This window comes from Pongo abelii, chromosome 9, assembly GCF_028885655.2.
Source record: "Pongo abelii isolate AG06213 chromosome 9, NHGRI_mPonAbe1-v2.0_pri, whole genome shotgun sequence".
In the NCBI taxonomy this organism is placed as follows: domain Eukaryota; kingdom Metazoa; phylum Chordata; class Mammalia; order Primates; family Hominidae; genus Pongo; species Pongo abelii.
In genome coordinates, this window is record NC_071994.2 from 107,928,401 (window position 1) to 107,954,639 (window position 26,239).

General features: G+C 36.8%; 1 protein-coding gene across 5 annotated transcripts in view; it reads right to left on the bottom strand.

The window, feature by feature from the left end:
* Positions 1-19,597, bottom strand: part of LOC100436165 (caspase-12) — an 85,002-nt gene extending 65,405 nt beyond the window's left edge. Inside the window, exons 1-11 of one of the 5 annotated variants that reach the window (XM_024254871.3) lie at positions 19,221-19,597; positions 18,038-18,289; positions 16,391-16,456; positions 16,149-16,226; positions 11,983-12,077; positions 11,413-11,586; positions 10,282-10,516; positions 9,601-9,750; positions 6,403-6,512; positions 5,892-6,011; positions 5,134-5,301 (exon numbers count right to left, since the gene is read on the bottom strand). In XM_024254871.3, the coding sequence (XP_024110639.2) occupies positions 5,913-6,011; positions 6,403-6,512; positions 9,601-9,750; positions 10,282-10,516; positions 11,413-11,586; positions 11,983-12,077; positions 16,149-16,226; positions 16,391-16,456; positions 18,038-18,289; positions 19,221-19,227 (1,266 nt within the window). In that variant the 5' untranslated portion in view covers positions 19,228-19,597 and the 3' untranslated portion in view covers positions 5,134-5,301; positions 5,892-5,912. Of the gene's footprint in view, positions 1-5,133; positions 5,641-5,891; positions 6,012-6,402; positions 6,513-9,337; positions 9,488-9,600; positions 9,751-10,281; positions 10,517-11,412; positions 11,587-11,982; positions 12,078-16,148; positions 16,227-16,390; positions 16,457-18,037; positions 18,290-19,220 lie in introns of those variants that run through there. The other 4 variants (XM_063711350.1, XM_054524980.2, XR_008511343.2 and 1 more) reach the window with 4 other exon arrangements.
* Positions 19,598-26,239: the final 6,642 nt, after the last annotated feature.

Genomic DNA, 26,239 nt, shown 5'->3' on the forward strand with positions numbered 1-26,239 from the left:
ATTTGAAAATGAAGGGCGAACTTAGATAATTGCAAAATGCAAAATGCAATTCTATTGCTGGAAAGTCTCAGCAATAGAATTGAACAATAGATGAAAGAACTTCAGAGCTTGAACACGAGGCTTTTGAATTAACTCAATCCAACAAAGACAAAGAAAAAAATTAAAGAAAATGAACAAAACCTCCAAGAAGTTTGGGATTATGTTAAATGAGCGAACCTATGAATAATTGGTGTTCCTGAGGAAGAAGAGAAATCTAAAAGTATGGAAAATATATTTGACAGAATAATTGAGGAAAACTTCCCTGGCCTTGCTAGAGATCTAAACATCAAAATACAAGAAGCTCAAAGAACACCTGGGAAATTTATCACAAAAAGATCATTGTCTAGACACATAGTCATCAGGTTATCTAAAGTCAAGACGAAGGAAATAATCTTAAGAGTTGTGAGGCAAAAGCATCAGGTAACTTATAAATGAAAATCTATCAGATTAACAGTAGATTTCTCAGTAGAAACCCGACAAGCTGGAAGGGATTGGGGTCCCATCTTTAGCCTCCTTAAGCAAAACAATTATCATCCAAGAATTTGTATCCAGTGAAACTAAGCTTCACAAATGAAGGAAAGCAAAAGTTTTTTTCAAACAACAAATGCTGGAGAATTTGCCACTACCAAGCTGGCACCACAAGAACTGCTGAAAGAAGCTCCAAATGTTGAAACAAATCCTTGAAATACACCAAAATAGAATCTCCTTAAAGCGTGAATCTCACAGGACCTATAAAACAGCAACACAATGAAAAACAAAACAAAAAAAATGTATTCAGGCAACATACAGCACAATGAATAGAGTAGTACCTCACATCTCAATACAAACATTGAATGTAAGTGGCCTAAATGTTTCACTTAAAAGATACAGAATGGCAGAATGAATAAAAACTCACCAACCATGTATCTGGTGTCTAAAAAAGACTCACCTGACACATAAGGACTCACATAAACTGAAGGTAAAGGCGTGGAAAAAGATATTCCATGCAAATTGACACCAAAAGCAAGCAGGAATAGCTATTCTTATATCAGACAAAACAAACTTTAAGGAGTTAAAAAAGACAAAGAGGGATATTATATAATGATAAAAGGACTAGTCCAACAGGAAAATATCACAATCCTAAATATATACATATATGCACCTAACACTGGAGCTCCCAAATTTATAAGATAATTACTACTAGACCTAAGAAATCAGACAGACTGCAACACAATAATAGTTGAGGACTTTAATACTCCACTGATAGCACTAGACAGGTCATCAAGACAGAAAGTCAACAAAGAGACAATGGATTTAAATTGTACCCTAGAACTAATAGATTTAAAAAAATTTACAGAACATTCTACATTCCAACAACTGCAGAATATACTTTTATTCATCAGCACATGGAACATTCTCCAAGATAGACCATATGACAGGCCACAAAACAAGTCTCAACAAATTTAAGAAAATCAAAATTATAGCAAGTACTCTCTCAGACCACAGTAGAAAAAAATTGGAAATCAACTCCAAAAGGAACCCTCAAGACCATGCAAATACATGGAAATTAAATAACCTGCTCCTGAAGGATCGTTGGGTCAACAATGAAATCGAGATAGAAATTAAAAAATTCTTACAACTGAACAATAGTAGTGACACAACCTATCAAAACCTTGGGGATACAGCCAAGGTGGTGCTAAGAGGAAAGTTCATAGCATTAAATGTCTAAGTCAAAAAGTCTGAAAGATCATAAATAGGCATTCTAAGGTCACACCTCAAGGAGCTAGAGAAACAAGAACCGAAGCCAAATCTAGCAGAGCAAGAGAAATAACAAAAATCAGAGTAGAACTAAATGAAATGGAAACAACAACAACAATACAAAACCTAACTGAAATGAAAAGCTGCTGCTTTGAAAAGATAAATAAAATCAATAGACCATTAGCGAGATTAACCAAGAGAAGAAGAGAGAAGATCCAAGAAAGCTCAATTAGAAAGGAAATGGAGATATTACAAGCAATACCATAGAAACACAAAAGATCATTCAAGGCTACTATGAACACCTTTCTGTGCACAAACTAAAAAACCGCGAGGAGATGGATAAATTCCTGAAAATATACAACCCTCCTAGATTAAATCAGGAAGAAATAGAAACTCTGAACACACCAATAGAGAACAGCGAGATTGAAATGGTAATTAAAAAGTTACCAACAACAACAACAACAAAAAGTCTAGGACCAGACAAATTCACAGCTAAATTTTTTCAGACATTCAAAAAATAATTGGTACCAATCCTACTGACACTATTCCAAAAGATAGAGAAATAGGGAATCTTCCCTAAATCATTCTATGAAGCCAGTATCACCCTAATACCCAAACCAGGAAAGGACATAATTTAAAAAGAAAACTACAGACCAATATCCCTGATGAACATAGATGCAAAAATCCTCAACAAAATACTAGTTAACCGAATCTAACAGCATATCAAAAAGATAATCCACCATGATCAAGTGAGTTTCATACTGTGGAGGCAGGGATTGCTTAACATTCAGAAGTCAATAAATGTGATACACCACATAAACAGAATTAAAAATTAAAATCACCTGATTATATCAATAGGCACAGAAAAAACTTTTGAAAAAATCCAGCAACTCTTTATAATTAAAACCCTCAGCATTCCCTCTGAGAACTGGTATAAGGCAAGGATGCCCACTCTCACCACTTCTATTTAACATAGTACTGGAAGTCCTAGCCAGAGCAATCAGACAAGAGAAAGATATAAAGTGCATCCAAATCAGTAAAAAGGAAGTCAGGCTGTCACATTTGCTGATGACGTGATCTTATACCTAGAAAACCCTAAGGACTCATCCAAACAGCTTTTAGAACTGGTAAATGAATTTGGCAAACTTTCAGGATACAAAATTAATGTACACAAATTAGTAGCTCTGTTATACACCAACATCGACCAAGCTGAGAATCAAATCAAGAACTCAACCCCTTTTACAATAGCTGCAAAAAAACAAAATACTTAAGAATACACCTAACCAAGGAGGTAAAAGACCTCTACAAGGAACACTACAAAGCACTGCTGAAAGAAATCATAGATAACACAAACAAATGGAAACATAACCCATGCTCAAAGATGGATAGAATCAATACTGTGAAAAATGACCATATTGCCAAAAGCAATCTACAAATTAAATGCAGTTCTCATACAAATACCACATCATCCTTCACAGCACTTGAAAAAAACAACCCTAAAATTCATATGGAACCAAAAAGGGCCCATGTAGTCAAAGCAATACTAAGCAAAAAGAACAAATTAGGAGGCATTACAGTACTTGACTTTAAACTATACTATAAAGCCATAGTCACCAAATCAGCATGGCACTGGTATAAAACAGGTGTATAGACCAATGGAACAGAGTAGAGAAACCAGAAATAAATCCAAATACAGTCAACTGATCTTTGACAAAGCGAACAAAAACGTAAAGTGGGGAAAGGACACCCTATTAACCAAATGGTGCTGGAATAATTGGCAAGCCACATGTAGAAAAATAAAACTGAATCCTCATCTCTCACCTTATACAAAAATCAACTCAAGATGGATCAAGACTTAAATCTAAGACCTGAAACCATAAAGATTCTAGAGGATAACATCAGAAAAACCCTTCTAGACATTGGCTTAGGGAGAGACTTTATGACCAAGCAAATGCAAAACAACATTTTTTTTTTGCTTCAACTCAAAAGCAAATGCAGCAACAACAAAGATAAATAGATGGAACTTAATTAAATTAAAGAGCTTTTGCCTGCAAAAGAAATAATCAGCAGAGTGCACAAACAACCCATGGAGTGGCAGAAAATCTGCAATCTATACCTCTGAAAAAGGATTAATATCGAGAATCTATGACAAACCTAAACAAATCGGCAAGAAAGAAACAAAGAATCCTATTAAAAAGTAGGCAAAGGATATGAATAAACAATTCTTAAAAGAAGATATACAAATGACCAACAAACATATGAAAAAACAATGCTCAAGTCAATAATGATCAGGGAAATGCAAATCAAAACCACAATGCAATACCACCTTACTCCTGCAAGAATGGCCATAATCAGAAAATTAAAAAAAATAGATGTTGGTATAAATGTGGTGAAAAGTGAACACTTTTACACTTCTGGTGGGAATGTAAACTAGTACAATCACTATGGAAAACACTGTGGAGATTCCTTAAAGGACTAATAGTAGATTTACTATTTGATCCTGCAATCTCGCTCCTTGGTATCTACCCAGAGGAAAAGAAAGGTATGATACAAAAAAGATATTTGCACATGCATGTTTATAGCAGCACAATTTGCAATTGTAAAATATGGTACCAGCCCAAATGCTCATTAATCAACAAGTGAATAAAGAAAATGTGATATATATACACACCATGGAATACTCCTTAGCCATAAAAAAGGAATTAAATAATTACATTTGCAGCAACCTGGATGGAATTGGAGACCATTATTCTAAGTGAAGTAACTCAGGAATGGAAAACTAAATGTGGTATGTTCACAATCATAAGTAGGAACTAAGCTGTGAGGACACAAAGCTGTAAGAATGATACAATGGTCGTTGGGGACTTGGGGAAAGGGTGGGAGTGGGTTGAGGGATAAAAGACTACACGTTAGGTACAGCGTACACTGCTCGGGTGATGGGTGCACCATAAATCACCACGAAAGAACTTATTCATGTAACCAAGCACAATCTGTTCCCCAAAACTTATTGAAATAAACAAAAAATAAAATAAAATAAATGAATATTGAAATCAACATCTAAAAGTCAGGTGAAAGTTAAATAGTATGTAGTATATATACCTGACAAATATTATAAACTTAGAAGTTATATTTAGGATAGTTTTATTACTAGTAGTAATGTTATAACAATATAATAAAAGGACACAAAATTGGATATACAAAATAAATAAGCTATATAAAATAACTTGAGTTTTTATGAATAGTTTTAAAAAGGTTGATGATGATTATTTCTTCATTAATTCTTTTATGATTTTTAATACTTAATTTTTCTCCTATAAGCATGAATTACTTTATGACAAAATTAGGAAACAAGCACAATTTTATAATAAAAATTTATTAAACATTAATTTAGCAAAAATATGAGACTGATTTTAGCCTGGTATTTGAAAAGGTGGACAGCTGAGCAGTTTGTTATAAAAATATTCTTAATCAAAAATTGACCTTTTCTACTAGCAGATTCATAGACACCATAATGCCTTCATTTTCCTAGAGAAAGTAGAAGAAAAGAACATGAGTAATCTGGCTATTATCGGTAAGATGTAAATATAACTAATGTCTACTGTGAGAAATACTTTTACAAAAGGGCTACGGACCTGTCATCCCCAAATGGGAAGATCTGTACTAGGATCTCATTGCCTCAGCATAGATTTAGCAGCTAGTCGGACATATGGTACAGGAAAGCCTCATCACAAAGATAGGAGAACATGACTCAGAAAAACTGACTTTTGGGTGAAGAGAGACAAACACTGGTTATACGTCACATTTCCAATGACTTTACTTTCTGCATACATCGGAATCCAATATTCCCCACTCGCTGAGTAGTTCCTTGAGAGAAATTAGACATAAAGGATTTTCTAGCTGACCACTATTGCGCTACCATTAGTTATACAACCATTGTACTATGACTGATGTCATATAAAACCAGGGTTTCACTGGGGGTCACTAAGAAAAGGCAAATAACACGAGCCTGTATAACTAGTGGGCAGCTGACATGCCATCATTATTCTCCATTCTATCCAGACTTTCTGAATAGACTGAGCAGGGAGCACCCAAATCCACTTCTAGAATATATTTACCTGAGTTGCTTCTTATGAGTTTTAATTCCCAGGAAAGAGATAGAAATATCGTGTCATGGATAGTCTTTCAATGGTGGGCAACTGCGTCAGTATACTTGGGTTCTCAAAAGAATGTTGAACCTAAAGTAGTAAAGAAAGCCTTTAGAGATGTTCTAAAAGGAAAACCTGACTCTTTCAGGAGTGAGAAACTTCATGGTGTGTACTAAGGCTGTAGCTAGGTAATGTAAACAGAAGATTTTTTAGCTTTTCCTTAGATATAACACATACACAAATGAATTGTTACTTTAAAAAGAATTCCCTGGGTGAGCAAAGCTATCAGAGTCAGGTTATTGGGAAAACCCACACTGGTTCTATGTAGCATTTTGGAAGACCCCATCTTTGAATAAACTTGGAGTACAGGAAGGATTGTCAAGATGAATTAAGAGCTTTGGGATTTCCTATAAAAATTCACAAATGGCTCTCCAAAGTTTTCTGGGGCATAACATTGAAAATAAAAGAAGAAAGACCCTACCTTTCGAAAAATTTCCTCTAGATGATGACTCCAAGAGTACTCTTTGAAGTAGTAGATAATTTGGGAAATGAAGACTGAGCCGTTTATTTCATGCCTCCAAGAAACATTATCTGCAAATAAAAGGCATCAAAATATTGGAGGATGTGATCTTTTATACATGTGGAAGACTCCTGGAGCCATAACTTTGGGGAAAAAAATCTGAGTTTGTTTCTTTGGAGAAGAGAGGGAAGCCAGTGCTAAATAAAGTTGGACCCCCAGCTTCCATACCAGGCCCAGAAAAAGCCATCATGGACCTTCCTCACTCATAAATCACCTTGATTTTCTAGTAGGCTAGACCGAAGTGATATCCTCTGGGTTTGCAAGTAGTGGAAAAGAGTGTAAGTCCTTTCAGCACTAACTACATAACAGAAAAATAATACAGCCTTGACATTCCTTGATTCTGGGAATGTCATCCTGACTTGTTTCATACTATATTTTTTTTTGCAGTTTTTGTTATGTCGTATAAAAATATTTTCAAGGACTGCTTTTGTTTACCATTTCAATATGATCAAGTTGCTCCTATAATTTAGAAAAAAAGGCAATACTTCTCTAACTACTACTTTATTTGCTGCCAGCTGCTGATTTCTCCTTACTTTTTAAAGTCAAATTTCTAATTTGGTCTATATTCACCATTCCATTTCCCATATCCTACTCACTCCTATCAGGCTTCTCCTTCCTATACCTAACACCAACTTTGCTAAATGGCTTTCCCCAAGGTCACCATGACCTCCAAGTTACTACATCTAATAGTCATTCATCAAGCTTCACCTTCACCTGATCTTTCATTCACATTAAAGTCTGACAATGCATACTCCTTGTGTGCTTTCTTATTCTCTGATTCTACTTTGTGAGTCAAATTTGCTGGTTCCTATTTCTGTAATATTGAACTCTAGGGTAATTTTAACCTCCATTTCAAGGTCTCTTCTCATGCGATTCTCAATTCTTAGATGATTTCATCCATTTTTAGGATATTAAATATTATCCTTAAGGCAGCATCTCTCAAAATTTTATCCTGAATGCAAATCTCTCCTCTGAAATATACAACTGTGCGGCTCTCTACTCTTCATTTCATCTTAAAATACGCCAAAGCACCTCAAAACTTCCTGCAAAACTTACATTTTAATTAATGCCCCACCATTTACTTGCATGCTAGAGTCATTTCTATCACACCTTCTTGTTCACCTGACATATATTCACCAAACTAATTGGATGGTTAGTCATATTATTTTTGTATACTAATTGTTTCTTAGATACAACAACTTATTACATCCCAAGACTATCAGTATCATCTATGGCTTGCAATACTGTGGTAGCATTTAACCTGTCCTCATATATCGACTCTTGCTGTACTGTAATTTATTCCACACTGAACCTCCAGAATGATCTTCAAAAACAAAAATCTTATCATTTAATTGCTTACAGCCTACTAGAATTTCCTATTACTATTAGTATGAAGGCCCATATAAGGCCTCAGGTGTTTCAGTGCCTGCCTCACTCTCCAGCCTCTCCACTAGCATCTCTCCTGACGCTGTGTTCCAGCCACCCAGCCCCCTCTCCTAAGCTCCTTTTTTGTCTGTAAGTTCTCCATAGGCACTGCCTTCCCTGACTAAAAAGTTCCGCTCTTACCCTTGATTTGTTAACTCCTTCATTTCTCAAATGTGAACACGTATTTTTTAAGGCTTTTACCAGAGTCGACAATTATTATTTATTCTTCTTATATTGTAACTGTGTTTTTCCCACAGTTAGTGCCTGCCTTTCTGACTGTAAACTCCATGAAGTTCAGTAACCATACCTGCTTTAATTGTGCGTGGTATGTCCTGCACCAAACCCAGGCCTAGCACACAATTACATGTAAAAGAAAGAAGGAAAGAAGGAAGGAAGGAAGGAAGGAAAAGAGGGAAAGAGAGAGAGAAAGAGAAAGAAAAAGAGAGAAAGAGAAAGAAAGAGAAAGAGAAAGAAAAAAAGAGAGAGAGGGAAGGAGGGAGGGAGCGAGAGAGGGAGGGAGGGAGGAAGGAAAGAAGGAAGGAAGGAAGGAAGAAAGGAAGGAAGGAAGGAAGGAGAAAGAAACAATTTTGCATATTATATTGTATTTCCCCAACTAAATTAAGTATACTTTCAAAATTTGTACCAGGCCTTATATACCTCTTTAACTTCCTTCAACAGCTGTAAGTGTAGAACTTATTATTCAAATAAAATCTTATTAAAACTCGAATACATTACATGAATAGAAGGGAAGCTACTCTACTTATTTATTCCCCAGGCTGGACTCAGAGTGTCCTCTAGTCCCTCAGTGCTCACATGCAGCCACAAGCAACAGCCCTAATCACAACAAAGCTTTTAAGAAAGGCAGAAAGTCAGGCCCCACCCCAGACCTACTGAATAAGAAATCTACTGAATAAGCAAACTACTGAATAAGAAATCAAGTGATTTCTATGTTCATTAAAATCTGAAATCCTGAAATCCCTAAGTTAGAGCATTTAGAACTGTGAACTGTGCAAAGGAGGTATTTAAAAATTGTTCCTGTTATCCAAATCATTGATAGAATAATATTGTGGATGATTGTTAAAGAGATGTTCTACAATTCTGACCATGAGCGGTCAAGAATATTCTCTATTTTTCCATTGTATTATGACTTTCCTGCCAAAGGACTGATTTTTTATTCAGTGACTTCATTATCCTAAATTAGTTAACATTTAGGCATTTAAATGTTAACTAGTTTCCTGAAACTAGATTAATAATAATAGGTCAAGAGTTACTGGGATGTGTGGAGCAAGTATAATGGTTTCAGTGGTTGGCTTCTTTAATTGCTGGGAAGTGGCTGTGGAGCTACACTGAAAAAATGATACCTTTCTGTGCCATTGCTACATTCTAAAAACAAAATCAAATAATGCCTCACTTTTTGTAGTTAGATTATTCCAAGTCTTGACGCTCACCAAAGTCCTTCCAAAGTCCTGTTAACTTTGAACGTTTCTTCCCAAATCAAGATTTATAGCTTTCTAATTATGAAAGTCTCAGCATTTTAAATCTTTTCTCCACCTAAAATATCCTAGTAATTAGAGAAGAAATGCTCTTATCAGTGATAAGACATGATCATAGCCAAGCCTACTATCTAGAAACCTACTAAGAAATTTAGAAATTCTTCTCTCTGAAATCACTTACGTGGTGTGGAAGATTTGAAAGCAATGAAGTCCTTTTCCACATGAACCTTTGTAACAGCATCATTACAGATGTTACCTTGCAAGAGCCGACCATGTGTATCTGCACTGGCTTTTCCACTGTCAGTGGTGAACCAAACAATCCCAGCACCATCTGAGAGAGGATTATGTCTTATGAAAGATGAGATATTTATAAATACACACACATACACACAGACATACACATATGCACACACATATGCATATGCACACACATACACATACACACACATACACACGCACATACACATATGCATACACATACACAATACTGTCTCTTTTACCATAATACCTTTACTTTAGTACATTTTATCATGGCATTGCTTAAAAATGCAAGTACCTTACTACTAGAAATACTGCCTCACTTACCGGGAACAAAACAGAGCCCACTTGAGTTTAGAACAACCATGTTGACAACATAGTCCCAGATGATTGGGATGTTTCTAATTATGCTACTTACAGTTTCTTTAAAAAATGGTAGGGACTTAATACAATTTCGAAGTGCACTGGACCTAGGAGTAGTACTGAAATGTTGTTTCTCTTGCCCATCCCTAGGAAAATGAACACCAGGCTAATTTTTAAAAGTGCACAGCCACTCCCTGGGGTCTCAAAATCAAGATTTACAGCTTTCTAATTGGAGACTCACTGCCTCGGCAGGCTTGCATGATGATGACCTTGGGTTTGTCTTTCAGACTCCGGCAGTTACGGTTGTTGAAAATTTCGAAGATAGTGTCATCGTGAAGAACATCTGGCTCTTGATCCCAGTGCTTAGTCCCACAGATTCCATTCAGGATGCCATGTGACATAAACACCAGGAATGTGCTGTCTGAGGTCTGGTGCTCTGGGCGAGCAGCAAACTGCCTTAGTGCTGTTTCCATTTCCTGAAAGAGACCCTTGAGTCACTATCGAGGAAGTCTCCATATGTATGTAGTTTGTACTCAAATAATAGGTAGGGTTCACAAAAAGGAGCCAGTACTAAGGAATCAGATGGTTTAGACTGAATAGGATTATAAGATAAACAGTGTTCTGACATAAAACTAGAAAATTTAGCTGTATAGAATATTAAAGCTAGTAGGGTTTTTATGTAGTGTCTTGTCCAGTGGTTTTTAGTAAAACCTTAGGTTTCAGAAGATGCTGGGAGATGGAATAAAATGAAGGCCAAGTGAGGTGACAAGACACCAATAGGACCATTTTGCTATAATCTGTTTAACAATGGAATTCTTGTAAGTTTTTATTTTAAAAGATAAAACTGACAAATATTAAAAATATGAAATTCATTCACTTTGGAGCAGCAGAAAGGTAGTTTAAAAAGGCCTAAGGTCATGCAAAACGGAGCTAGAATCACAACTTTTTCATTATATATTTGCGTGTGTGTGATTTGTTCCCCCTATACCTGCCTTTACATTTAGACTTTTGCTATTGACATTATAAAAATCTCACAAGCTAATTCTGTAGGAATCAGACATTTCAGGGTGCAGAGCTTTTGTCTTACCCAGACCATCAAGTAGTAGATGTCTCCCAGATTGTCAACATCAGAAAGACCTAATATTTTTACTAAAACTCTGCTACATAGAATTTTTCTAGATACACACACACACACATATGTACATGCTATAAGATTGTGCATTAGAGAAAAATGAAATCCAGGGGATCCTATTCTGGAGAAAATATAATTCCTATAATATCACACATCTTGCTCTTTCAGCTGCCAATTAAGAGGTTGAAAACTGTCTAAAGGGGGGAAAAAAAAGCTTGTTCTTCTCTCTGGACCCATTACCTGAGCTGTGAGATTCTCTTTTATAACCACTGAGTATCCAAGGTTTTCAAGTAGATCTTGCATCCCCAAAAGGTCAAGTTCAGAACCATTTCGATTATGAAGATAGTTGAATTCTTTGTTGCAGATGATGAGGGCCAGGCGTGTTCGGCCCTCTTTCTCCATCACTGGATATATCTGCAATTAATACACACAGAATGACTTTCCCCAGGACTTTTCTCTTTTGCCTGCAAAGTTCATACACAACAGGCCAATATAAATATAGAGTAAGTGACACAAAGTTTCTGCATGAAAATATACCCTCGTGAGGAAAGAGGCAGAAAACCAGACTGAAAGCATGTACGCGGTGTAAGTGTTCACTGTATGAAGTTGGCTTAAGTTAGACGGTGGAGAGGAGTTTAGACTGTGTCCCAAAATGAGATGGAAGAAACAGAGAATGTAATGTGAAGACCAATTGATTAGATCATTTCCTGATCTTAAGGCCTTTGTGACTAGAGTTAAAGCATTCCAGTAAGTCCCCAGTGTCTTGTCTGAATGAGTAATCTTGTGTCTCCGTATTTCAAAGCATATCACCTCATCTGCCCTTTTCGTCTTTAGTTCATGGAAGTGAGCATGAGGGCAAAGCTTTAACTTGCCACTGGGTTGTGCACCCTGGATTTCCAGAAGAGCTGAAAGAGAGAAAAAAGTTGTGTAGCTCAGTAAGCAGTAATGTCTGCTGCCTTGCAACACTGCAGATCTTTTTGCTAGGCTCTCATTCCTCAAAACTGCTTGCTGCCAGTCCATGAAAAAGTTTCATAAAATGAGAAAATTCCTTCATGTTTAAAATGCCTAAAGCAAAAATATTGAGTACATCCCTATTTTCCTTCTGCTTCTTACTGACCTGGTTATCAATTTCTGTGTTTTTGTTAGTGCTCATGGCATGGACTAATCTTTCAGACCCAACACGTTAGCATCATATAAACACAGAAACTAAGATTTGGAAGGAAGTGTAATGTTTATCTAGCCTAGTGGAATCACTACTCAGATATTTGAATGTCACTTGAAATATCCCTTCTTTATTATTACCATTCTCTGAGACATCTCCCCTTTCATGGAACTCAAAACATTCCAAGGCATTCTTGAACAGTTATGTATATTACAAACTGTGTACCTTCTAGGTATTGATAGGTATTTCCCACCTCAGAATCATACAGAAAACATATAATTCATTTCCCTGTAAAAGCCCATGAATTCTTCCATGACCAATGTGTCTTTCCGTTTTCATTCTTACATGAAAATACCCTCAACATAAACAACTATTGCACTGTACTTTAATTGTGTTTACTGTACTATAACCTTAATTAGGATAGATAAGATGGTCTTCTATCTTTGTATTTCAAGTATATAGAATTGTATCTGGAAAAATTGCTAGTTTATAAATTCTGTTAGTGAATAATTATCCTCAAATTCTTGAAAACAGCTACAAGGTTTCCCCTGGTTCTTTGTTCCCTTAGGGCAACAAACCTATCGCTTATCATAGTTTTGCATAAGAAATATTTCCCCTTTTAACCACCAAATCCATCAATTTGCCTACATCTCTGCTCATCTCTTCTACTTTCTCTTTTACTACATAAAAAATGTGTCCTTCCTCCTATCTAAGGTCACTGCCTCTACCTGAGCTCTGAATTCCATCCCCTGCCGCCCACCAGGGTTTTTCTCAGGTATTTATTCAGCCTCAGGTTCTATGTCATCAATCTCTTCCTCTATTCCTACAGACTTATTCCCACTGACATCAGCTTGCCTTAATATCTATAAACGTTTTTTTTTTCTTTTTAAAAAAAGCCTTCCTGTCTCCTTGCCAGCTATTGTCCCATTTCTCTAATTTACTTCTCTACACAATGCCTTAAAAGCATTTTTTTTTTTTGCTATTTCAAATTTTCATCTCATTTTTTTGTATGCAATCCAATCTGACTGTTATCCTCAATCCTTAAATAAAATACTTGTTGTCAAAACTACCACTGATCATTTGTTGATTTCTTAGCATGGCATGGTTGAACGTACACTCTTTCTTGGAAAACATTCTCTAGGCTTCTGTAATGCTGCATTTTCCAGCCATTCTTCCTAAATCTGTCTGTCTTCGTTGTTGGTTCTTCCTCTCCCACAATGTCTCCAAAAGTTGTGTTTTCCTATGCTAGAAACTCTGTTATTCTCTATCAATGCTCTTTCCCAGGTGGGGTCTTCCAGTCTCAATCTCTTAAATACTATCTACATGCTGATGAATCTCCAGATTTTTCACAGTCCAGATTTCTCTGTGAGCCCATCCATTTGCCTATTCAACATCTGCCATTGGAGGTAACACATGTTCCAGACTAAACATTCAAAACAAGACTCCTGATATTGTGCAATCTTTCAAAACTGTGTCTCCTGCACATTTGTTTTCTCTGACTCAGTAAATGGCACCATTCACCCCAGTTGCCAAGCCAAAAACCTAGTTATTATTAATTCTTTCCTTCCTTTCACATCCTATATCCAATCCATTAGTCAGTTTCCATTGATTCTGCTGCCAAAACTAGGTCTCAAATTTAACAACTTTTCATCAACTCTATTGCCATAAAGTCAGTCTAAAAGCTATTGTTTTTCTAACTGAAATATTTAAACCGCTTTTAACTGGCCTTTTTGATGCGACACTTATCCTATCAATCCTTGTTTAACAACTTCTAAGGTAGTGTAAATGAAGGCAAGTTGCATCATTTATCATTTTTCTGCTGTAGACATTAGGTCATGTCCTTGCAGTTGCAATTTACTTGGCTCAATTACTATGCAATGATTTCAACATGGGCAGGGAGATTAAAGGGAGAATTGAGAGTACAGAGCGAAGTAAATGAAAGGAAGGAGAAAAAGAACAGAGGAAAAAAAGAGAAGAGGGAAAAACAGAGGAACAAGAAAAAGAATGTCAATGGAAAGAAAATGAAACAGATGGTAAGAAGCGGAAATGAAAGAGATGGAGAAAGAAAAGTGGGAGATTAACGGCTCTCTTTCACCTTGAGGGTTATTATTAAAAAAAAGAAACCGCAGTTGGAACCACCTTATTTACATTTTGGTAAAAGGGAGTACTAAATTCTTACACAGAGAGGTCAATTTATTGTATTTTATATTGCTTTTGCTTTTTAATGTTAACGTATTTTATGTAAACTAAGATAAAACTTAGCTCACGTGAAAATATTCTTTAATACTTATATAAGTTTAAGCACGTGTTTTAGCAATGGATGTTAACTGTAGTAGATGGCTAGGAAGAGCAGAGGCTATGCAACACTCCTGAGATTTGTAAGGATCATTAACTACTAATAAACAGTTGTCCAAAACAAACAAACAAACAAAAAACAATATCCTGCAATGTTTTCTTTTGCAAATAAAATCCCAGGCACGACTCCTTAATAGCTCCACTTATACTCCCCCAAATTTCCTACTCTGCAGTCGGATTGGCTGTGACCCTCTTACACAGCAAGAGTATTACTGTCTCACGGTCCTTGCTCTTGTTTCCCCTTCCTAGAGAACACTTTTGTTTCAGAGATTGGCACAACTCCTTCCCCACAGTTCAAGTATGTACTGAAATGCCACCTCTGGGGCGAGGTCATGGCTAAACACCTTGGCTCACTGGTCTTCCCTTGACCATCCCTGTCTGACCCACACACGTGCATACACACAAACACACACACACACACACACATACACACACACACACCACTTCTATGACCTAATCCTCTTTTATTTTATGCATTCTCTGAAATCACACCATTTATTATTTATATGTCTATTATATACCTACTTCCCTACATTGTAAACTCCATGAGAGCAGGAGCTTTGTCTATCTTAGTTACTGCTATACACACAGTACTAGACAGCATACAGTATGTTTTCAATTAATATATACTGAATAGATAAAACCATGATAAAGGTTACAAAGTTTTTATTTCTTTTTAAGTTTGTTCAGAACTTTTGAAAATATGGCACTCGGAAGACAATACTATTATTTATGCTCATCCTGTCATTCTAGACACTACAATTCTTTAATGTAGCTCTATAATGTAGCTCTACAATGTAGCTCTATAGTTGTAGCTCTATAATGTAGCTCTATAAGTTTCCTTGGTCACTACATAGAATGTGACTCATATGCAGTTTTTACTGTTTTGTACGTGCTTTTCTTAACCACTTCCTTATTCTGTTTTGTGCAGTTAGTAGTTTCTTATATATCTGTAGTTTTACACATTTTTTAAAGATGTTATGAATTCCATTTAAAAATATGAGTGTCAGAAATGTGAGGATATTTACACCAAAGCACATAGTCAGTGGTAGTGGTGGGCTCAGCATATATAGTGTTCTTAGCTTTTATTCCAGTTCTCTTTGCACTACCCCATAAGACCTTTAAAAAGTCTGCCTTATCTCAAATAATGTCAATACATGTCCATGGATAGATATTACCTGTCAGTGCTAGAGCTGATGCTTGGACCAACACAGCATTCTGCTCAGTTTCTTCATTTTCACTTTCAGTTCTGGGTTTTGAGGAGAATTGAAGAGCAGGGATATAAGTGCTAATCTTGCTTTGAGATACGTTGCTACAACAGGAGGTGAGAGATAACCCATGTTGTCTGAACCTCAATGCAGTGGTGTTTCCTCTGTAACACAGGGCTCATTCTAAGGCTATCTTACCCCCAAACAATGCCTGAGGGTTCCCATGAGCCACTTTTTTGGTGGCAATTTACCTGTTGGAGAAACAGCCATTGACTGGGCTGATGCAGCTTTTTCTTCATCTCTGATTTTTTCATTTTCTTCTTCAGATTCTGCAATAGAATGAAGAAAAGGTTTAGGATCAGTGCACTACTCTGAAAGCCATTTCCAAGGATTAAAATGACTGAAAACACAGGTTTCCCAGGGCTTTACTGGGATACCTTTTCACAATAGACTAAGAGTTTTCCTTTGGAATCTGGCATTTGGAGGCAGTTACCTGTGGAAGAGGAAGATGATGCAGAGCTTTCTTCAGATTCCGTGTCCTCACTCTTAAGTTGATATTCTGAAACAATATAAAACGCAGATTTGTTTGCAGAACTAAGTTTCAAGAACCTACACACTTCACAGTCTTTCCCTTTCACTAATGAGTAGATGACTATGCTAGCATGGGGCTACTCTATGAAGTATGAAGATTTGGCCCATTCTCTAAGCATCAAGTTTGTTCTAGAGGAATCTAGCCTTCAGCCAAGTGTAAAGGGAGGCCGAGTTTCTATAAAACAAAGGGGAGCTTGTTATCTGTCTTCTTATAGAATTCAAGGAATAATCAAAATCTTTAATCAAAGTTTTTATGCAACAGCATTGTTCATTCTGAGGAAAGAAAGTACATCTATGTATAAAAATTATCTACAACAAAAATAATTCCAGATGCATGTCCAAGAACTGGGAATATACTCATTTATATATTACAGTCTGGAGTAGAAATCAGCAAACCACAGCCTGTGGGTCAGCTTCAGCCCAACACCCAGTTTTATAAATAAAGTTGTACTGGGACACACATCAACACACCCATCACGTACTTATGGTCTACTGCCGTTTGTGAGCTGCAGTAGATGATTTGAGTCATGACAGAGTCCACATTGTCCAGAAAGATTAAAATATTCATTATCTTTCAAAGCAAAAGTGCAACAACCCATGCCCCACAGAGAAAGAAACATTTATACCCCCACTAACCCATGAATTCCCTATTCCTTCCTTAAATAGAAATCTAGATTTCCAGACATTTCTTCCTGGGGCAAAGCCACAGCTAAGCAAAAGATAATGGATATTCCCTATTGTACATTCTGTATCTGGGAATGACACTAAAGTCCACACTGTGAAATCAGAGTAGCCCAGAATAGTTAAAGGCTATCACTGAATTTAACGTATCCAACACCATTAGTTTATTTAACAAATATTTACTGAGCACCTATTATGTGTCAGGTATCATTTCCATGCATTTAGGAAATGATACATGAACAAAATAGACAAAGATCCCCAACATGGCGGGGCTTACATTTCACCAGAGGGAGACATAATAATATAATGAACCAGTAAATTGAAGGGAGTGACAAGGGTGAGTATTGTTAAAGAAAAAAATAAACAGCAGTGTAAAAGTAATTGGGGTTAATCATAGTATTTTGTGGCATTAAATAAGATAGACAGGAGGCCAGGCCTGGTGACTCATGCCTGTAATGCCAGCACTTTGGGAGGCTGAGACAGGAGGATCACCTGAGATCAGGAGTTCGAGACCAGTCTGGCCACCATGGTGAAACCCCATCTCAACTAAAAACAAAACAAAACAAAACCAATTAGCCAGGCGTGGTGGAGGGTGCCTGTAAACTCAGCTATTCAGGGGGATGAGGCAGGAGAGCTGCTTGAACCAGGGAGGTGGAGATTGCAGTGAGTCAAGATCGTGCCACTGCACTCCAGCCTAGGTGACAGAGTGAGACTCTGTCTCAAAAAAAAAAAAAAGATAGGTGAAGAAGGTCCTAAGATGGGGATAGTTTATTCTCCACTTGGAGAAGGGAAAAATAAAGAAGACAAAAACTGAATAAGAATAGTAGAGAAAGAATGAGTTACTAGCTCTTAGCCCCACAATACTCACCTAAACTCAGCTGTTTTGGGGGATTCAATAGGCGGTCCTTAAGTATTTTGCCTGCCATTTGAGCTTTCTCAGTGATATTATCAACTAGGTTTTCAGCGTTGTTCACCAGGAAGTTCACACCTTTTCCTAGACTGCGTAACTCTTCGGTATTTAACACATTATTTTCCATCAAGTCATCAAAAATGCCATCTAGAACGTTCCTGGCCAGCAACTTCACCATGTTGACTGGATCATCTTTGGATGGCTGCTTATCTGTGAGAATGACAGAATTTTAGACAGAACTTTAGATCCCCATTCTAGGGTAGTGGCTCCCAAATTGTAACATGCATAAGAATCACCTAGACAGCTTAGTAAGGAGAGCTTCCTGCATCCTAGTCCAAACAAATTTTATTTGATAGGTGAGAATTGGCCCATGAATTTTCATTTCTAACAATTTCTCAGGTGATGCCAAAGCCTCTGGTGCAAGGACCACACGTGGAGAAACTCCTATCTTCTTCAACTCTCTCCATTTTCATAGATGGTGAAAGATTCAGAGAAGCAAAGTGAATTCACTAAGGAAGTTAGTGACAGCTGACTCAGTTTAGTCTTTGCGTTTCCTATGATCTCTTCATTTTCTTTCACTTTTATCAATAACTAGTTTGAAAAGACATTACATTCAATATGTGTAGCATAAATTCATTCATCTATAAAATAACACCTTTTTTGTTTCCTTTATCAAGGCTGGCAGGGAAGCTCGGTATGCCCAGATTGAAAGCACATATTGTAGCTGACCCATTTGCTGCTGTAACTGAAATGTCACACAGAGAGCAGAAATGTGGAGGAAATGCAAGTTACCCTGTTCAACCGCCTGGCTTCTTACCCTCACCATAACAGAACACTTATAAAATGGGTGAGAATTTCAGGTCAGTATGAGTTAAAAGAAGAGTCTAAAATCAAAGGAAAAGTTTAAGAACAGAGATCCAGATGTTTCTACATTTTTCTTTCATTTGAGAAGTCGTAACATATTAACTAAGACACTTGGTTGACATTTTTAGTGCTGTGACCAAGTTCACATATCTCCCGCCACACCTAGAGCAAAATAATTAGGTCTTGGGAGAACCCTCTCCACTCGGCCTTCTTCTTTCCCTTGAACTACAGTTTTCTCAAAGTACAGCCATAAACAACAGAAAAACAAGCCACTCACCAGCCATGGCTGCTCCTGCTCCCTGGAAAGGAAAAAGCTACGAAAGTGAAAGCAATTTCAACAGACTTGTACTGCTCTCAGTGGACCAGTTTGTTGATACTGCCCTAAATGGAGAACTGCAAGTCCTCAAATTCTCTTTTTCTTTGCCAACAATTAGACTCCTGATTCATATGTATATAACTGCTTTCTTTTGGAAAACAGAAAGCGGAAGGTGTTTTTTTTCTATTTGATGTAACAAAGTGATCAGAATCAAAGCATGCACACTCACACGAGAACACGTCTCTGCATTCTGTTTTTTCTCACTTATTTTTAACACTGTTAATAAATCAAATTAAACCTCAGTTTGTCTCTCTGCCACCATCAGCCTCTAAATGGTCAGGAATCTTTACTTCATTGATACTTACTCAACCCCGGAAGTGGGATTTTGGAAGGTAAGAGAAAGAGACTGACTGAGGACTGCCAAATGGTGATACTCCCTTTACTGTTTGAAAAACTCACACAAGTTATCTCTTTTCTTCTCTTTCCAGATCCACTCATTTTTAAATTGGGATGTTGTTTATTCATGAGATTAAAGTATTTTTGTTTGATAAATGAACAAGAGACTCACTTATTTTTGAAGTAGATATATGTGTGCCATTAAAATCAAACACTAGAAAAGTTTATAAAATGGAAAAAGATCATCTAGGTTCCTTAATTCACATGACAATGTAACCACAATTATTTGTGTAGCTTGCATCTTTGTGTGTATTTTTTTCTATAATTTTATAAAACAATACGACACTGATTTTATTCATGCCTCTAATCATTGACCTCCTAGCATTTTTGGCCTTTACTTTAATTGTGAACTGGCCTTATGACTTGGTTTTGGCCAACATGATGCAGCAGAGCGATCTGATAGAGTTTTCAGCCTGAGTTTTAGAAATCCTTGTGCCCTTCTCCCTCTTGAACACCTGAAGCTAAATGAGGATGAGCCTGGGCTAGATTGCTAGCTGATTGGTGACACCATGTGTAGAAGAGCCCAGTCATCCCAACCAAGGCCATCCTAGACCAGCCTCCAGCCAGGTGTTTTCCCAGCCTATGAGATATCCCAGCCTTATCAGCAGAGATGCCTATCCTACACACAGATAATCTCAGACACAATGCCAGCAGTGACGAAAAGAAATATTCAGCTGACTGGCCAGCTTGTAACAATAATAAATGCTTCTTGTGTGAAGCCACTGTATTTTGGGTTGTTTTGATACTCAACAACAGATAACTTACAGACATGTAATTATCTACAGATTTTTTTTTATAGTGGCAGTATCTTACAACTATATTATTGATAATTTGCTTTATTTAACTTCACAATGTGTGACAAACATTTTTAAAAATCAACACATGAAACACTATCTGATTTTTATAGCAGTACAGTAATTAAAATATGGATAGATAATAATTTTAAAATGTTTTATCAAGTTAATAGCATTTGCAAGGAAGCTTATCCAGTAGTAGAGAAAGGGCTGCAATAAAAATCAGATTTTTATGATTTTTATCTTCAGTCCCACAAACTAGGTGTAATTTCCTTAAGTTATTTGCTTTTATTTGGTGGCAATCTTTGGAACACCTAATAATGCCTGTTTTATCTATTTCATGATCTATAGACTGCAAACAATGCTATTCACTGTCTCATATGAAAAATGAAATGTAGCTCATTCACACTGCCAAATCTCTTTCCTGTTCTACCTAATATTGATGATAGTGTGATTTTCAATTATTTCCTTGATTCAATTTGAAATAATAAATAATACACTTAACTCTCATTTCTTCATCAATTTTGCATAGTAGCTTAATTCTCCTCTGTGTAAGTGGAGCAGAGTTTCCCAGGTGCAATTTACTCCATCTTTTCTCACCTCCAATTACACCATTTTTTCCTAATTTCCTATTGTGGTAAAAATACATACCACAAAATTGACCATCTTAACATTTTTACATGTAGTGTTTGGTGATACTAAATACATTCATAATGTCATAACAGTCACCCCTATCTACCTCCAGAATTCCTCTTTATCTTGTAAAGCTGAAACTCTATATCATTAAATAATAACTTCCCATTTCCTCCTCCCCAGTGCCCCTGACCATCACCATTCTACCTTCTATGTCTATGAATTTGATACCCCAGTTATCTCATGTAAGTGAAATCATACAGTGTTGGTTTTTCTGTTGCTGCCTTATTTCACATAGCCTAATGTTCTCAAGGTTCATTCATATTGTAACAAATGTTAGAATTTCCTTTTTAAGGCTAAAATTCCATTATGAGTGTATACAACATTTTGCTTATCCATTTATCATTTATTGGTTAGTTGGGTGGCTTTCACATTTTAGACTTTGTGAACAATGCTGTTATGATTGTGGGTGTATGAATATATCTTTGAGACCCTGCTTTCAATTATTCTAGGTATGTACCCATAGAAGGAAATTCTGGATCATATGGAAACTCTACTTCTAATTTGTGCAGGACTGTTAATGCAGTTTTCCACAGTAGCTGTACCAATTGAAATTCTCACCAACAGATCACAGGGTTCTAATTATTCTACATCCCTGCCAACACTTGTTATTTTCTGTTTGTTTGTTTGTTTTGATGGGAATCATTCTAATGGGTATGAGACGCTATGGCACTATAGTTTTCAGCAACATCTTCTTTCATCCTATTGTTGGGGCTAAGTCACAGTCAGTTTTCTTCATCAGATATTATGTGAGCCATAAAGACAAAAAATCCAGTTAGCTTCTTCCACTTCATTTAGACTCACCCACCATTTTCAGTGAAATTATATTCTCTATTAGAAAACGAAAAAGACACAGTTCATTTGTCTTCACTTTTATTGAAACACAAAATGTTAAACGTGCAAGATGCACTAGTAAAGGGGCTCCTTGAAGTTGATAAAGGACGGCTGGGCTGCTTGTGGTTTCCTGCTGGGGAGAGAAAGAACAGAAGGTCAAGATGGTTACCCCTTGATGCCTTTATCCCATCCCTCATCATGATTCTTCTTCCATCCTCTTCCATGTGTTTCTGACACTTCTCTTGACTTCCATCTGTGACCTCTTAGTCTATTCATGAAAATGTGGTCTTTGTAAAGTCTAAGTAAAATTATGTCATTTCACTTTTCTAAAGCACTAGAAACACTTCCTGTCTCACTCAGATAGTAATTTTTAAAGGTTTACCATGTGATAATCAATAACCACGAGATCTGGCCTTACACTGCTTCTCCTAATATGTCTCTGCCATTTTCCCCACTCATGTTCTCTTTTGGTCACACTTTCTCATGGCAGTTCTTTAAACATATTTAGTGCATTTCTACCTCAGGGCATTTGCACTGCTATATTCTGTGCTGGGACACTTTTCCTGCATAAGAACCACAAGGTTCACTTTCCAACCCTGTCCATTCTTTGTTCTCATTTCATTATTTCAAGGCAGGCTTTCCTGAGTGAAATATCTATAGGAGTACAGCATCCATCATTCTGTGTTTTCCTTTGTCTTCCTTTATGTTTCCTCTTAGCTTTTTTTTTTTTTTTTTTTTTTTGTATGTGTGTGTTCTGGCTTGTGATATATTTACCTGTTTATGTATTCAGAGTCTGTTTCTACTCACTAGTATATAAACTTTCTGGGTGTAAGGAATCTATTTGCTTTGTTAACTGGCATATTCCAAGCATCTAGAAATGAACCTGGTGCATGGTTAATGTTGCAAATATTAGTCAAACAAACAACATCCAAATATAGCCCCATTGGATGGATTAGGCACTGAAAGCTGTTATGCTGAAATGATGCAATATTGTAACTGGAGTGTAGTGTCAGAAACCAAGAGTAAAAGATTATGTGGCAAATATTGGAAGTATTGAGATAACCTTTACACAGTTGAGTATAGAGTATAATTTTAATTATGTATCTGAGATGGAGATTGATAATAGGCTTAAAATATAGCATTAAATGAAGCTGTTATGAGTGAAGAAAGTAAACGTTTGATCCAGACTGTATGTACCAAATCTATAACATTTTTACCAAAAGAGTAAAAATAAAAGTTTACCTATTAATAAGCTTGAAGGAACTTCTGGAGAGTGATTGAGGGTCTGAAAAGAGCCTGTGAGTTTTTTGTGATTGGCATTGTGAGAACATTCTGAGAACGCGAGGCTGGAACAACACAAACTCTACAGTGTAGGATACATTTTGTAATGTAGCTGAATGTCAGTAATGTGGTATTTGCTGTGATATCCTCACTCAGAAAATCAAAGTAGTGCTTTCTCCAGAGTTAGTGCCTCTGTTTATTCTTTTTTGTTCAGAGTTTGATGCAATGTTTGGTAACTCAATATGTGTTTGTGTCTGTATGTGTTTGTGTGTGTGTGCACGTGCACACAAAAGAAAAGGAGAAAAAAAGAGAAAGAGTATGAGAGGTAAATGAATATAAATAATAATGGATGTAAGAGCACGTTTCTATTTCAGTAAATGCTACCTTGGGGTTTTTATTATCTCATTCGACCTCGGTTTTCCTTACGTCCTTGATTGATTGATTTCCTGATTAATTGTACGGTTGGGGGAACCCAAATGCAAAAAAATCGAATAAAAAATAGCAGATAATCACCAGACTACGTCAACAAGTACACTCATTTGGCTGTCCAAGTACTCAGCTGTCATTGATCATCGGACCTCACCTCCAATATCATGCTGTCACTTTTTTCATGCACCACCAGCAACTCTCAATACTTAATCATTTTCAATTGCCAGGAAAGAGGCAGAAATATCTTGTCATGGACACTCGTTCTATGGTGGGCATTTGGACTGTTGCCTCCGGACTTTCAAATGCTTGCTGTATCTGAAAAAGAAAGTAGGCTATAGATGAGATACGACTCTTTTCAAGACTCAGAAAGCATCTTGAACCAAGAACCAGGGAAGTCCTGGAATGAACAGAGCTTGCAGGTTTCGTAGGACCAAGCTCACGGGTATTCTATCTTCTCAACATTGTACACTGCCTCTTAGAATTCACATTCCATGTCAGACTGTACCCTTTACATCAGGATAAACACCTCATGTCTAATCCAAAGCCTTTCAACATTCATTTCCTCTGTTTTCCATTTCTGACCTACAGATCAGACAATCAGTTATCCCTTGGAAATGGTTCATGAGGGCAGGATAGGGAATGACTCTGTACTTTCAACTCCCACCAAGGCTGATTCCTCCACTGAATGAGAATTAAGTCTCAGTATCTTGTCTTTAAGACTTGAACGCTGAACAACTTTCACATCTCCACCAAATAGTTGACCTTGTAGTCTTTTGGACTAATTGATGAGATTCTACTTACTCTAAATCCAGAGTGTTTCGCTCTTTTTTCTAAGAATACGCTTGAAAGTGCAATGTCTAATTCCTAATTATCCTAAAAGATTTAACTTCCTAGGTCTTTAGCCACAGAAACTCTGTCTCAATTTATGCTTCAATCTTCTCATACTCTTCTTCTTTTATTTTCTTTTTTATTTTTTGACACAGTGTCTCATTCTGTCTCCCCGGCTGGTGAGCAGTGGCATGATCTCCACTCACTGCCACCTCGGCTTTCTGGGCTTAAGCAATCCTCCGACCTCAGATCCCAAGTAGCTGGGATTACAAGCGCCCACCATCACACTAGGCTAATTTTTGTATTTTATGTACAGACGGAGTATTGCCATGTTGCCCAGGCTGGCCTCTCATTCTTGGACTCAAGCAACTGGCCCACCTTGGCCTCCCAAAGTGCTGGGATTACAGGTATGAGCTGCGGCGCCAGTCCTGGATGGCTTTCTTCTTTAAACACCAGAGGTGTATTCTTCTTTTCCCACAGGAATCGTACTGTTCTCTACAGTTTTTACTTTATAAACAATCACACGATTCTGTGTTAATACCAATTATGATTTCTCTTTTAAAAAATAGAATGTATTTAGATTAAATAGAATAGATTTTCTCTTTATTCACTTATGCATCTATTTATTCAACTATTATTAATTATTATTTACTGTATGCCAGTTTTGCTGGGGTGCTGAGCAAATCCCCATAATCCTGAAGTTTGCATGTTAGAAAGTAAATATGAGTAAAAAAAACAACCAGACAAATACATAAGCTATTAATATATGCTGAGTGGGGGCAGGTAAGAGTTATGGAGAAGAATAACGTAAGAAGGAGTGGGAATAAGGAATGTCCCACGTTGGGCAAGGAGGAGCAAGCCTTTCCTGCTGCAATTTTCCATTGAAAAAGTGACTTTTTTCTTCCCTCTCACATGCCTTTATGGATCGTATCACAGTCTGTAAACACGTATTTGTTCAGTAACCCACATTATCAGTATCTATACCTCCCACAAAAATGTGAGTGCTAGATAGGCTGACATTATGCATGCCTCGTGAACCCCACTGTCACCAGGATAGACCCAATGACCTAGCAGACCACCCACTTTTATTCATTTAATAAATAATAAAAAGTATTTCAAAATATTTTTCATTCTCTGAAACTTAAGAACTCATAGCCTAAAACATAAAGCTTATGTTTGACATTATTTTGTTTTACTTTGATCTCCTGCTGAGATATATTGGAACTGCTTTTTCCTAAACCATATTTTAAACACTTGAATGACAGAAACTAGGTATCTCTCTACTTTCACTTGCCTGACAAAGATTGTCAGAGTGAAGTGAAAGGTGAATCACGACAAATTCTTCTTGAACAAATGGATGAATGACTAGGAATGAAAGAAAGGCTTACCTTCTGAAATACTTCCTCTAGGTGATAGTGCCAGGAATATCACTGGAAGCATGTGATGAGTTGTGTGATGTCTCTCCTGGACACATTATCTATGATGATACAGATGGGTATGCCTTGGGCTATGACGTTCACTATGTTTTTGTTTATATTTTTGTTTTGCGGATGTTTTTAAAAAGAAAAGCATAGCTTGGGAATTATCTTTACAGATTTGGAAGACAAGTTTATAACCTGACATTTACCCACTTTCCACAGAATGTCAACAGAAAACCTAGCAAAA